Genomic DNA, 12609 nt, shown 5'->3' with positions numbered 1-12609 from the left:
AACTATTTATGGGTTTTAAAGAATAAAGTTGACTTAAGTGGTTTGCATGTTAGAAAAGTGTTATTCAAAGTGTAGTTCACAGCCCATTAGCATCAGAATCACCTGGGTTGTATGTTACAAAAACAAATTCCTAGGTCCCACCCAAACCTAGTAAATCAGAATCTCTAAGATGGGGCTATCTCTAAGGTGGGGAAATCTTAATTTTACACTAGGAACAAAAAGTGGAAAGCTATACGTTACACTACGAAGGGAATAGTTTGCTCATACTAAAGTGCTGTATATAAAGGAAATCATATTAGTTCATTCAATGTAAAATTAAAATTAAAAGTTCTAAGTAATATATTTAGTGTTGCTGTTTATTTCAGTAATACCACCCACAATGAGTTGTGACATTTCAGTGAGTATTTCATAATGCAGAATTCAAAATCTAGCCCATATTGGACTTACGTGAAGAATTATGATCTGCACCATTTGATAAACAGTAATAAGTAATCCAACCACAACCAACAGACTCTGAGTGTGAATTAAAACCAAAAACAAAAACAAAAAAAAAACAACTCCAAACCAAAGATCTAATTGTGGAAGGATTGGAATGAAACCTTAAATTAGTACATTATATTAGTTCAACCAATTCCTTAGAGATTCTTAGCTCTAGAAAATGGTTTTGTGAACATTTCTTTATCAGTGTTAGATATGCTAGGTGAAAAAAGAACAAAGGGGTTTTTAGTACAGCAAGAGATCTAGTTTTGCTTTATTTTTAAATGTAATTAAATGGCACAAAAGGGAAGCAAAACTAAATCAATTTAATTGCATTTGAAACAAAAGCTATTCTGGATTCAGATAAAATTTTCAGAATCTCAGCTTGTTTTGATTTTTTATCTTCAAGATGAGTCTTGACTTCTGCTTCTGACTCAGAAGGATTCTAGAAGTACCAGAAAACCCACAAGAATTCCCTGGGTTTGAAAGGCAGCTGGAATATTAAGTTCCTCCCTATGTCAGTGGCTCAGCTTCTTAGAATTGTTTTTCATCACTTGCCCTGAGCTGGGAGTTTGCTCTGTTCAGGCCGAGGTTTCACTCTTTCTGTTTTTGGAAAGTGATCATGCCTCTCAGGCAAGGGGATCAATTACTCTAAAAAGGCCAGGTTGCTGACCCTTTGTCCTAGGACAGTGTGGAAAGGAGGGATAAGGACAGCTGTGAGCTGTGCCCTCCTAGGTCAGCCCAACTGTTGCAGGTCTGAAGTGGGGTAGTCTCAGGGATAGGGTTGCCAACTGCTCCACTTTCAGTGTAATAGGCCTATTTAAGCTTCAACTATGCTACCAGGTTACTCAGGATACCAACTATCCTGTTTAGAGAATATGTTTGGTTTACAAACATTTCCCCAGAAGAGCTCTCTTCATATTACTAAGTCCACTACATTCATTCTATTTAACATTGGTACTTTGAACTGAAAACAGTGTCTTTATAGTAGAGGCTCAAAGCTGATGTTATTTTATAAAAATATTGAACCAGTCTTTTTGAATCTGATCTCATCTTTGTATACCACGAAAAGAATGCTGGCACAATAGATGAACACAAAGCAGGAAAAAATGGACAAACAGGCTGAATGCAGAGGAATGTAAACATATAAACTTCAGTAAGAAGAAAAAAGAGAAGAAACAAAGATCTCTCAACGACTCCTGGGAATAGATTTCTTGTGTCAATGTGAAATTTATAGCGACACTCCTTCTACTTTTCCTATTTTAGTTGTGGGTCTCAAACTGGGATTCATATTAACAGAGAACACAAAAGAACTTGTTTAATTGTGTTTTCCTCATTGGAAGTTTTTAAAATAGTAGCTATTGTTTATTGAGTGCCCCTTAGAAGAATAATAATAGCTAACATGTGTTGAATACTTTCTCTGTGCCAGGCAGTGTTTTATATACAAAATGCATATTGTTTCATTTAATCTTCATAACAACTTGTGAGGTACACCTATTATTGTCTTCGTTTCATAGCTGAGGTATTGAAGCACAGGGCGACTGAATCCTTTGTCTAAAGTCTCCCAACCAGCAGGAGGCAGGCCTGGGACTCAGAGGCAGGCAGCGTGGCCCTAGAGCCCACACCCTTAATCACTACCAATGTACTTCTTGTGGGCTCAAGATTTACACACCTTATCTCATCCAATAGTATGTGAAGTTCATTTAAGACATGATTACCTTTTGCTTTTCCTAAATTAAAAAAAAGTCTTGTCTTCTTTTTAATTTAAAAATTGGAAGGAACCTTATTCTCTGCATTATTGTTACTGAAATTTGAGGGTTTCTCTCATCACTATTCTGTTCTTCCTTTATTTGCCAGGTATAAATTACCATAACTCTGGTAATATGTGATGCTAGTTGGCTGGAAGCGGTAGGTGTTTGAGGCGTGTGGTCTAGTGCACTGTGGGAATTTGTTCAACGGAAACCAGCAAAATGTTGAGCTTCCCTTCTCCATTATTGAGTTATAATAAGCAAATAGGCTGATGGAGATAAAAACTACAGCTTTTCCCCATGCACCCTGTTTAAAAATGTCTATTGCTTGGAGCCACCAAACTCTAAGATGTTTCACTATTTCTTATTTTGATTTAGAAGGTTTAGTGTAACTTTGGAGTTATCTCTGAGACATGTAAAACTCATCACTTCTGATGAGCAGTTCCTTTTACCTGTGACCTGAGTCTTGTTGCAATCAGGGGAGGTAGTATAGCCTTGTGATTAGATGATGGCCATAGAGTTTGACTGTTGGGTCCCGAGGCTTAGCCCTACCATGTTACACAAGTTCCTTAAGTTTTCTTTACCTCAATTTTCTCATCTTAAAGTGGGATGATAATAGTACATACATCATACTTTCATCATTTTGTGGTGACCAAAAAAGTGCTTAGAGTGGTACCTAGCACATCTTAAGCCCCCATAATTGTTACCTTATTAGTGGTTCTATGATTTTAAATTAAGGCAATAAAGCTCTGCAAATGTAATGAGTTTTTACAATTAAGCTAGCAGCTCACATCTTCTTTTTTTGAAGTTGGTGATGGGACTGTTCCAAACCCATGTTTAGAATCTATCACACTAGTTCCTCAGGAGATGTTTTCAAAATAACAATGATATATAAAAGGAAAAAAAACCCACTGGAAAAAATGTAAGGTTTAAAAGTGTCCTTGCTGGGAAGCCTTTGACAGAAATAATTGTTGAGAAATCTTCCACTGAGGAATCTTTGAGGTGGGAAGGGTTTGCTGCCTCATGCACTTGACTGCTGTCCTGACTGGGATTGGCACCGTGACACTCTAAGATTCCAGGATTAACTCTTTTTCAGAGTGTAGTCTGAAATACTGAAAACTTGTGACTCCCTCAGCATTATTCTGTTTAGAATTATTCTTGTTGAAATGCCTTAAGTTATTATTGGTTTAGTAGCAAGCCATGCATGCTGATTCACTACTTAATAAGAAAGTTCCCTGAGTTACATTTAATTAAAATGGCAGAAAGCCAAAGGGAGCACTTCCTTTTATGCAGAGTTTGATTATGCTTCATTTTTAAAAATCACATTCTTCCCCATTCCCAGCCAACGAACAACACCTATTCATTCTGAAATAAGAAAATGAAAGAATTTTGAGAAGTCACACAACATTGCTGTCAATTTCTTTTTTTTTTTACTAATAAAACAGATGCTTCTTTCTCAGAGATGGGTTTTCACTTTCAACATGCGTCATAGCATCTGATTTTCTGAGCCATCTTGGGAAATGGAGTCTTTCCTAATGTCATTGAATGTGGTCAAAGCCATCTACGAAGCAGAGACAGTAGGCTTTTGGTGAATCAGTTTGGGAAATTCACAATTAAGCAGTCTCAGGGAGTGAAATTCCGGGGTCTGATGAGACTGTGGAAACCATGTGGTACTGTAGGGAGAGCACAGGTTTGGATGCCAGACAAATATCTAAATCTAACCCTAATCCACTGCTTATAAGCTTAGTGATTGTTGCACAAGTTGTTTAGCTTCTCTGAGCTTAGATACCTCATCTGTAAAATGGGAATAATACCTTCTTTTTAGTGTAATTCTGAAGAATAAATGAAATCACAGTATAACTGGTTAAGAATTCAGGCTGCAGACTGAATCCAGGGGCCATTACTTAACATCGTATGATCTTTGGCAAGTTACTTAGCCTCTTTGTGCCTCAGAATCTCATCTGTAATCTATAAAATGGGGATAATGATCATACCTAGCTCACAAGGACTGCTGATTAAAAGCAGTAATCTGTGAAAGATACTCAGCACAAATCAGGGCCCAAATTTTGTGCTCAGCTAAGGTTAGCTATTATCAAAACTTATGTAAAATATTTAACACAGTTCCTGCATATAGTAGAATCTTAATATGCTAACTCCTATCTTTTCCTCAGGACCCATGAGATTATTTGAATGACTGCCACAGCTTCTGTCCCCACTCATGTCATCCTGACTTGTTGGCCTTGATTATTGCACCAAATAAAAGTATCAAAGATTCTCTGACTTCTACTGTGTATCCTGAAGAAAAGACAAATCAAAACACTATGGCTTTTGTTATTTACTTCCAAGAAGAACATTTTTCTGTTTATTCTTAGAATGTGAATTTTTTTTTTCAACTCAGGGCCAAGTACAAACTTTTGATTTAAAAAATTTTTTCAACTCAGGGCCAAATACAATCTTTTGATTTAAAAATTTTTTTCATGAACAAACCATCAGTAGTTATTAAGGAGCCCAAGAAATAGGAGCTGTGAAAGCAGGATTTCTTTGTGTTTCCTTTGAATGTTGTTATTTTGAGTATTATCATTATCAGGTAGAGGAAGAAAGGTAGGCTGGGAAGTAGGTCCTTATGGTATCTTGACTATGGATCCCAGATTTACATTTCACCTGTCACAGAGCACACATAATTTAGATAAACATGTCAAGAATGACATAAACAGAGGTAAACACAAGGAGCTTTACATTTGGAACCAAAAAATAAAAATTAGAAAAATTATTACCTATATTAATAACAAAAAAATTACTTAAACTCTAGGACCCTGTAGGAGTCTAGCTTTCTCCCCTGTATACTTGGGATGCACTTTATTGGCTGGCAAACCTTTGGTAAAATCAGAAGTTTGAGAAATGTCTGACAGGACTTGATATTTAAAATTAAATTTCTCTTTATTCAATTGCCTCTGAGTAGTGCTGTGATTTCCAAGTGCCAGGTAGTTTGGTGTACAAATATACATACCACAGAAACATACATTTTTTTAAAAAAATTAAGAAACTGGCTGCATCTGACGACGTCAAGAAAAAAGATAATTCTGATTCAAGGGCTTCTCCAGAAGATGGGGTTTCATTGGCATGACGCTCGTAGGATGACCTGTCATTTTTGTACTATTTTTTCTAGAACCATAGAGAGATGACAGTAACTGGCTTCTTAGAGCAATTTTGCCTGGTGTCTGGATCCTGTGGGAATTTATTAGCCTGCTTTGTGGCCCTTGGCCAACCCTGGTAGGACATCTAGAGAAGAATTCAATTCTGCTTTTTCCCAGAATAATTGTTGACTAACTCGGCAACACCAAAGTGTCACAGGCGTCTTTGTGTCCCCCAGAGTCCAATGATATGTGGACCCAAGACCAGCGAGGGTCATGTTTCTGGGAATACAGTGTTGGTTCTTAGAATTTATATATTTTTTCTCATGAACTTATAAAAATGTTTAAAAACAAACTCAACAACCCTGATTTTAAAGAGAATGAGCACACGCCCCACGACTTCCCTCTAGAAGCATTTAGCTTTTCAAAAAACAATCATTTCTTTTTGATGACCATGACTTCAAATGCCCTGCCTGCTGGGCCAGTGGTGACTCATCAAATAGCAACTGATTTCAATAATTCACCCTTAGAATGGGGGTGCTTGCAGGAGCCCTAGTTTATAACTGGATGAAATGATACGCAGCCAAGGGCCTTTATTTGAGAGATTAAACCTAAACGCAGACACTAACAGCCATGTGTCTTCTGCTCTTAGGAGGGTTTACTGTGAAAGAGCCACACAGAGTGTTCGACATGCCTCTTAGCAGCCGAATGACCTTCAAAGTTCTTTAACCTTGTAACTGCAAATAGGAAAATGGTCTCACATACGTTAGTCTACCCCCTTTCAATGTAGATCAGGTGTTTTTTTTTTTTTTTTTTTGGACATCTCAGATGTGACTCTTGCTGCCAGGCTAGAATTTAGGCTATGTGATAATTCTCAGCTGTCCTACAATGCCTGCTTCTTGAAAGAAGTCGGCACTTTCTAGAATAGCTAAATAACCTGGGCTTATTTTAAAGAACTATTTGTAGCTCAGATTGGTTTTCCTATGGTTAAAATAAGTGCTTCTTGTGAAAATTAAATAAAACAGTTAATTCAAAGCCTTGGTATATGTTACCACTAACAATCATACTAAATATATTTTGAAGTACAAAGTTTGACATGCTCTAGAATGACAACCCAAATGTGTCTTACAAAACACGTTCCTAACAAGGTATGCTTTACACTACCAATGCAGAAACTGTGTTTTTTTTCCTCTCTAAAAAACAGTATGTGTCAAAATGATAAATATTCTAAGATTAAAGTGGCAATGCTCAGATTCCCAATCTTACCAGTTCTGGGATTCACTCTGCCCTCCTGGAAGACTGAGGGGAATATGCTGTACTTCCATGTCCATGGAACCTTCCTTCCTCCTAGAATCCCAAGCGTTATGCAGATTCACTACAGCACAACATTCCCGTCAGGAAGAGAGGTTTGACACATGATTAAGGGGAAACTTGTGGAAAGAGAAATGTTTAAGGTCCTGCAGAAAGTCAGTGACTGTAATGACCTTTTTCATTTATATTCCAGTGCCTGTATTTAAACCATGCAGTGGATTTGGGATAATATACATAAGGCACCTAACATAACATAGGAACTCGTAAATGATTGTCGCTCTTGAGCTGGCAATGAAAACCGACTTCGTGGATGCTCTGCCTAGAAATTATGCTAAGGACAAAGGAAGAGGCAAAGTCCTAAAAACTAAACAAAAACTGCCTCCCTATACCTCATAACCAGCGGACCAACCAATCAAGCTAATACCAACACAGCTAAGGCAACAACACTCAGATTGAAAATGTACCCCATGGGAGGCAGGCTGACGTCTGGAGGTCTAACTCTCCCTTCTGTCACACTGACATCACTTCCTTGGCCCCAACCTGAAAGGTGGCACATATAGCCCCCTGGTGGGCAGACAGGGAAAGCAAATTCCTCTTACTCCAGGGAGCTGGTTAGTCCTTCTCCCTCCCACTTCCCATCTCCCTCAGAGTGAGGTCAGACTTTGTTGTGGATATTGTTTTGGAGAACTTCCACCCTCTTCTATAAAGTGGGACTGTATGGTCCAAGATGAGACCTATGCTGCCAGTGCCCAGCTGAAGTTGTAGATGCTTTTACTGCATGCCTGACATGCCTCTTACAAGGTTTTGGGGAACTCCAAATAGTCCTAGGATGACCAGAAGGCATAGTCATGTTATTTGCGTCTTTAGTTATCAACTCCAAATAGTGGCTCTGCTAAGATTGCCACCTGTCCAACAGGAAATGGAAAGAAAACACTTCTCATTCCTGCATACCACACCACTAGACAACTGGAAATACTTCTGGGTCATTACCATCCTAGGATACTTTTAAGCCGATGATCTCAAACCGACTACCTGTGTGTTCCATGTCTTTCCTCTAATTCATGCCGTTCTTTAAATGCTATGTTAAGAATGCAAAGCTATAAAAATGATCTTTTTTCCTGCTGCACCATAAGAAGCCTTTTTTGGTTGTTCTATTAGAAAAGAATTCAAAATGCAAGCATTCAACAGATTTCCTTTGCAGGGAACAAGTAATACAAACAACTGTGTTATATAATGAATAGATTGCTTTTTTCCTTTATCCTGTATTAATCTTAATTGGTTTCCCAAAAAGGCAAATAAGAGACCAAGCTACATCCTGTGGTTGTAACCTCTAGGTAAATTTCCACCAAAAGCAATGAAAGATTTTCCAGAGAAAAAGCAGAAGAATCAGCCCCATTGTTCTGCAGCTGACTTAATTCTCCTCTTTATGTTTTAGAAATACCTAAGGATTACAGTTTTACAATGTATGGAGAAATAGATATGCTAACAACAATGAAATTGTTGTGGGAGCCATATAGAGAAATATCAGAGAAATTATTTAGATCAGAATAGCTCATACAAGGAAGATTTTTTTTAAATATGGACATTGAACAGATAAAGGAGACAGTAATATTTTAATAGGATAGTGAAAAATATAGCAGATTGACAGTGACAGCAGAAAAAGAGCAGGAATACAGATATTTTCAGAAGATTAAAATGGTACTGTGTACCCTCAAACCAGGCAAGTTTTTCTGAGAGGTCTCTAAACATATCTCCTGCATAGAGTAGATGATTTTTCTTGGAGCTGTCATAAATGCTTTATAGTTCTCTACATTAATTCATGTCGAATATTTTCCATGGTTGGTCAGACTCATACTTAAAATAGATCTGAGAAAGGTCTTCAGGTTTACTTTCAGTACCATTATTCACTTCATAGCCAGCTGGGTGACGACATGGTGTGTGGCCAATTCAAGTTTACAAGGTAACCTTGCCTGAATTATCCTGGTCCATCGAATACAAATAGTAAAGTGAAGGTGAGAGAATAGAATTGCAAGGAACATGGGAGAAGCAGTTGTCAAAAAGCAAAACGAACACAAGAAAAAAAATCTGTGAGATCACTCAGAAATGATGCTAATAATTGTGTGCTCTCACCCTACAGTCTCCACACACATGGGGTTCCTCGTGCTTCACAATCAGCCCCTGTAGTCAGTCAGTAAACCTTCAGGTCCCAATCATGTGGTTTCTCCAGGTGAAACAATAGCCATGTATACTTTTATGTGCATCCTGCCTTTTACATGTTACTTCGTTATCCTGTATACTCTACCACTTGCCTCAGCTGAGGAAAACAAACTTAAGCTTTCATGGGCAACTGGAGATGTACTCACTTAGTTCCTTAAGTAACTGGGGAGGGAGGGTGGGAACCAACCTTTAAAGGTAATTATCCTTCTTTCCTTATCCCATTTACTTCATTATTATTATTACTATTATTATTATTATTATTATTATTGAGACAGGGTCTCACTATGTTGCTCAGGCTGGTCTCCAACTCCTGGCCTCAAGCAGTCCTCCTACCTCAGCCTCCCAAAGTGCTAGGATTCCAGGCGCGAACCACCATACCCGGCCCCATTTACTTTAAATAAGTTTCTGAAATGAGTTTATATATGTAAAAACATCTGGCAAAGAACCTAATACATAATAAGTGCTCAGTAATTAAGACCCTCTTTCTTACCCACTTCTTACTAAACTATATACATTCCAACAATCCTCCGAGTATCTTCTCTGTGATATCAAACAGGTGGCTGAGATTGACAGACCAGAGCTGCTCCCTGTCCTTCATAGATTCTTTATTCCTTTAACACTAGTAATAGAGATAAGGCACTACCTAAAAGGGAAATCTCAGTCAATATAGGTTATACCTTCACTACATTTGAACCTTTCACCATAGGAGGACAGCTGTTATGTTACATAAAGGCTGATTCCTGATGTTTGATATCACTGATCACTGTCTTTCTTGTGGCTACAGCACAAATCCTAAGTCTCCTGCTTACTTAATATAACGGTACATGTCTATTTTGGGGTGCTCCTGGATTTTTTAAGTGTGCAAAGAAGATAAATATATTTTAGGTCAATCTGAGTTGGATTTTTGACTCATTAAAAATATTATACTCCTTGGACCCAGATTAGGAGGTGACATATCTGAAATTAAGTAAGTTGAGGACTTTGCTAGGCATTCTCAGGGACTCAAGAAACACTGCAAACAATTCATTTCAAGCAAAGTGGACACTCAGCTTCAGCTACAAGATTACTCTTCCACAACAGATGGTTTCCACACCTGAATTGTGACACCACTTTTCTTGGCTGAGAACTTTGGCCTTGGTGCCACAAAATAAGATGATGAGGCTGATTCTTGCTTTGGCGAGGTGGGAATGCCCACAGGCACTGGGGATGCACTGACTGGTGAGGAGGCCTCTGCAAAGAAGGAAGGAGGAGAGGTATAGGCTGGTACCGAGTACACTGACGAAGCCTGCACATTCGTAGGTGAGGCAGCATTCACTGGCCGGGGAGGAAGAGCTTGCTTCATGGCCAGGGCTGAATTGACCTTGACTGATGACTTCTGGGGGAGGCCATCCTTTGCATCTGGAGGTTGGAAAGTAAACAAGGATGCATTGAGCTGATACGGTTGGTGCTTCATGACATCTAATGCATTGAGGGGTTTCTTTCCCTTTTTCTTGCCCGTTTTGGAGGGCTGTGCAGCTGATGGCTGAGACTTGAGAGCAGCCAGTGGGTAAGACGGCGAGTGGATAGGATTATAGGCCACAGGAGGAGGTGCTCGGACATTGGAGGAGTACTTCCAACTGGCCGGGAGAGATGGAGTGGGAGACTGAGCTCGAGCAGCGTGGGCCTGCACCGTGTCTGAATCGACCACATACTTCTCCATTCTCGACTGCCTTTTAGCAAAGAGCTGAGCTCCTCTCCCACTCATTCCTGGAAGCTCATTGGATGGTCCCACTGCACCAGGCTGAACGGCATTGACTGTTGGTGTGGAAACTGTTGGTTTGGGTGTGTAATTCTGACTGGCTACTGCTGCTTGTGGTCCTTTGAAGGGACCAGCCACGTTCAAAGTACTTGCAGGCCGGGCAGGAGGGTAAGAAGGCTGGGCTATTTTGATGGAGGAGACAACGGTGCCCTTTGATGGGTTGGATGTGGGGAAGGCAGGAGGTTGGGTGGGAGCCACTCCTGGAGACCAGACTGGGGAAACTGGAGTTACCGGTTGGGAGGATGAGGACTTGACTGCAGGTTTTGGAGCAACAGGAGGAGGGGTCTTTTGTTTGGCAGAGGAGCTTTGCATGAAATTACAAGCCTCTGCCCCCAAGCTGAGGTAGTCTTCTTCCGGTCCAGAATCACCTCCAGCTCCAGTGCCCCGTTTGCCTTCTGAATTTTGAAGGAGTGACAAGAGTTCAGGATTTGGGCTTACTTTGGGCTCTTTAAAAGTAAACATGGGTTTTGTCGTGCTTCTCCTTTTGGCCTCCTGCAATATTCCTGTTCTTTTTGCTGGCACTGAGATCCTCTCATCTCGGGAAGCTATTCGCTCAGACGAATCGTAAAAGGCTGGCTGGGACCACGGGGCAGGCTGGGGCCATGGAGGGGGCTGTGCTGGGCCAGCAATCGGACTTGAAACCCCTCTGGAGAAGGCGTCAGGGGGAGGAGTGACTGCAGAGTAAGGTGGAGGTGCAGGAAAGTCAGCAATGGGACTCGTCATGTTTCGGGTTGGCGAGAAGGGGGTAGCTGGCTGATTCACAGACCCTGGGAAGGGTTTGGCCGTTCTATTCATGGGGACCATCCTCTGGATGTTTGCTGTGTCAGATGGCCCACTGAAGCCATTCTGTTGGGGAACATGGCCAAGACCATGACTCACCTCGATGTAGCTTTTGCTCACAGAGCTCTGCGTTCTTACCGACTCTTCCTCCTTTCTTTGGTAAGAAGTCGTGGTTCTCAGGCCATCGGTCTGGGCAGCATCTTGTTCTCTGCTTGGCGTTCCACCTACCTTGTCCTCTTCTTTTTGGGCTGTGATCTGATCCATTCTCTCCCTCCTCTTGGCAAACATGAGGGCTCCCTTGCCTGTGGTGTCTGGTAACATCTCCATCTTGTCCCCTCTGTTCAGTTTCTTTTCAATGTCCACCAGTCCAGAATCCCAGTCAAAGTTCACAACTTGTGTGTTGTCGTCAACGTCAGACAATAACTCTTCATCCACCTCTGATTCGCTTGCACCAAGAAATGCTACTTCACATGTATCCTCCTTGTCACCTTCTTCCTCCTCGTCCGCCTCTCGCTCAAGCTCGCCAGTACCGTAGCTAACTAGGGTGTATTTCCTGGCCCTCCGACGTCGCTTCTTAAACATCAACACCCCCTTGGAGTTGGGGTTGGGAGCATCCGTTAGAAGAAGGGCAATGCTTTTGCATTTAGATTTTGCTTCCTTCACTTGTTTTTCTGACAGGCTTTCACTCCTCCTGAGCCCTAGGGAAAGCAAAAAAAAAAAAAAAATTATATTGAGCTGATGAGTTCAAGGAAGACACCACAGCAACTCAGAAATGAACTCTCCTGGGGGAAAATAAATATGTAAAAAATTGCCATTGAGTACAGAATTTTGAAGGAATCCAACACATTTCTTTTTCTTATTTCTCTTAACATATTTCCTTCTACAATAATATACTGTTCTATTTGTTTACATAAAAATATTTTATATATGCTGATTAGAATATATGTTTCATACATTTGTTTCTCTAGAGATCCTTCCACTTTAATAATAAAAACTGGCTAGTAAATGTCAATTAATAGGATAAAATTAGAATTAAGAAGGACATAATTTAAAGACATAATATTTTCTGAAAAACAAGATGAGACATATCTCATACTTCCATATTTTAAAATAAAGTGTCAATATAAAACTGTTTCCAGGAATCTTA

At 40.0% G+C, this 12609-nt stretch overlaps 1 protein-coding gene across 4 annotated transcripts in view; it reads right to left on the bottom strand.

Annotated features, from left to right (window-relative positions):
* Positions 1-12609, bottom strand: part of SYNPO2 (synaptopodin 2) — a 172141-nt gene that overhangs the window by 19172 nt on the left and 140360 nt on the right. For 2 of the 4 annotated variants that reach the window (XM_001148597.5, XM_024356260.2), the window contains exon 4: positions 9978-12160. The exons of 1 other annotated variant lie outside the window; for it this stretch is intronic. In XM_001148597.5, coding sequence (XP_001148597.4) covers positions 9978-12160 — 2183 coding nt within the window. Of the gene's footprint in view, positions 1-720; positions 4887-9977; positions 12161-12609 lie in introns of those variants that run through there. One more of the 4 variants, XM_024356262.3, reaches the window with a different exon arrangement.

Source organism: Pan troglodytes, chromosome 3 (genome assembly GCF_028858775.2).
Source record: "Pan troglodytes isolate AG18354 chromosome 3, NHGRI_mPanTro3-v2.0_pri, whole genome shotgun sequence".
Lineage (NCBI taxonomy): Eukaryota > Metazoa > Chordata > Mammalia > Primates > Hominidae > Pan > Pan troglodytes.
Note: the sequence above shows the minus strand (reverse complement) of the source record. Positions and strands in the feature narration are given on the sequence as shown.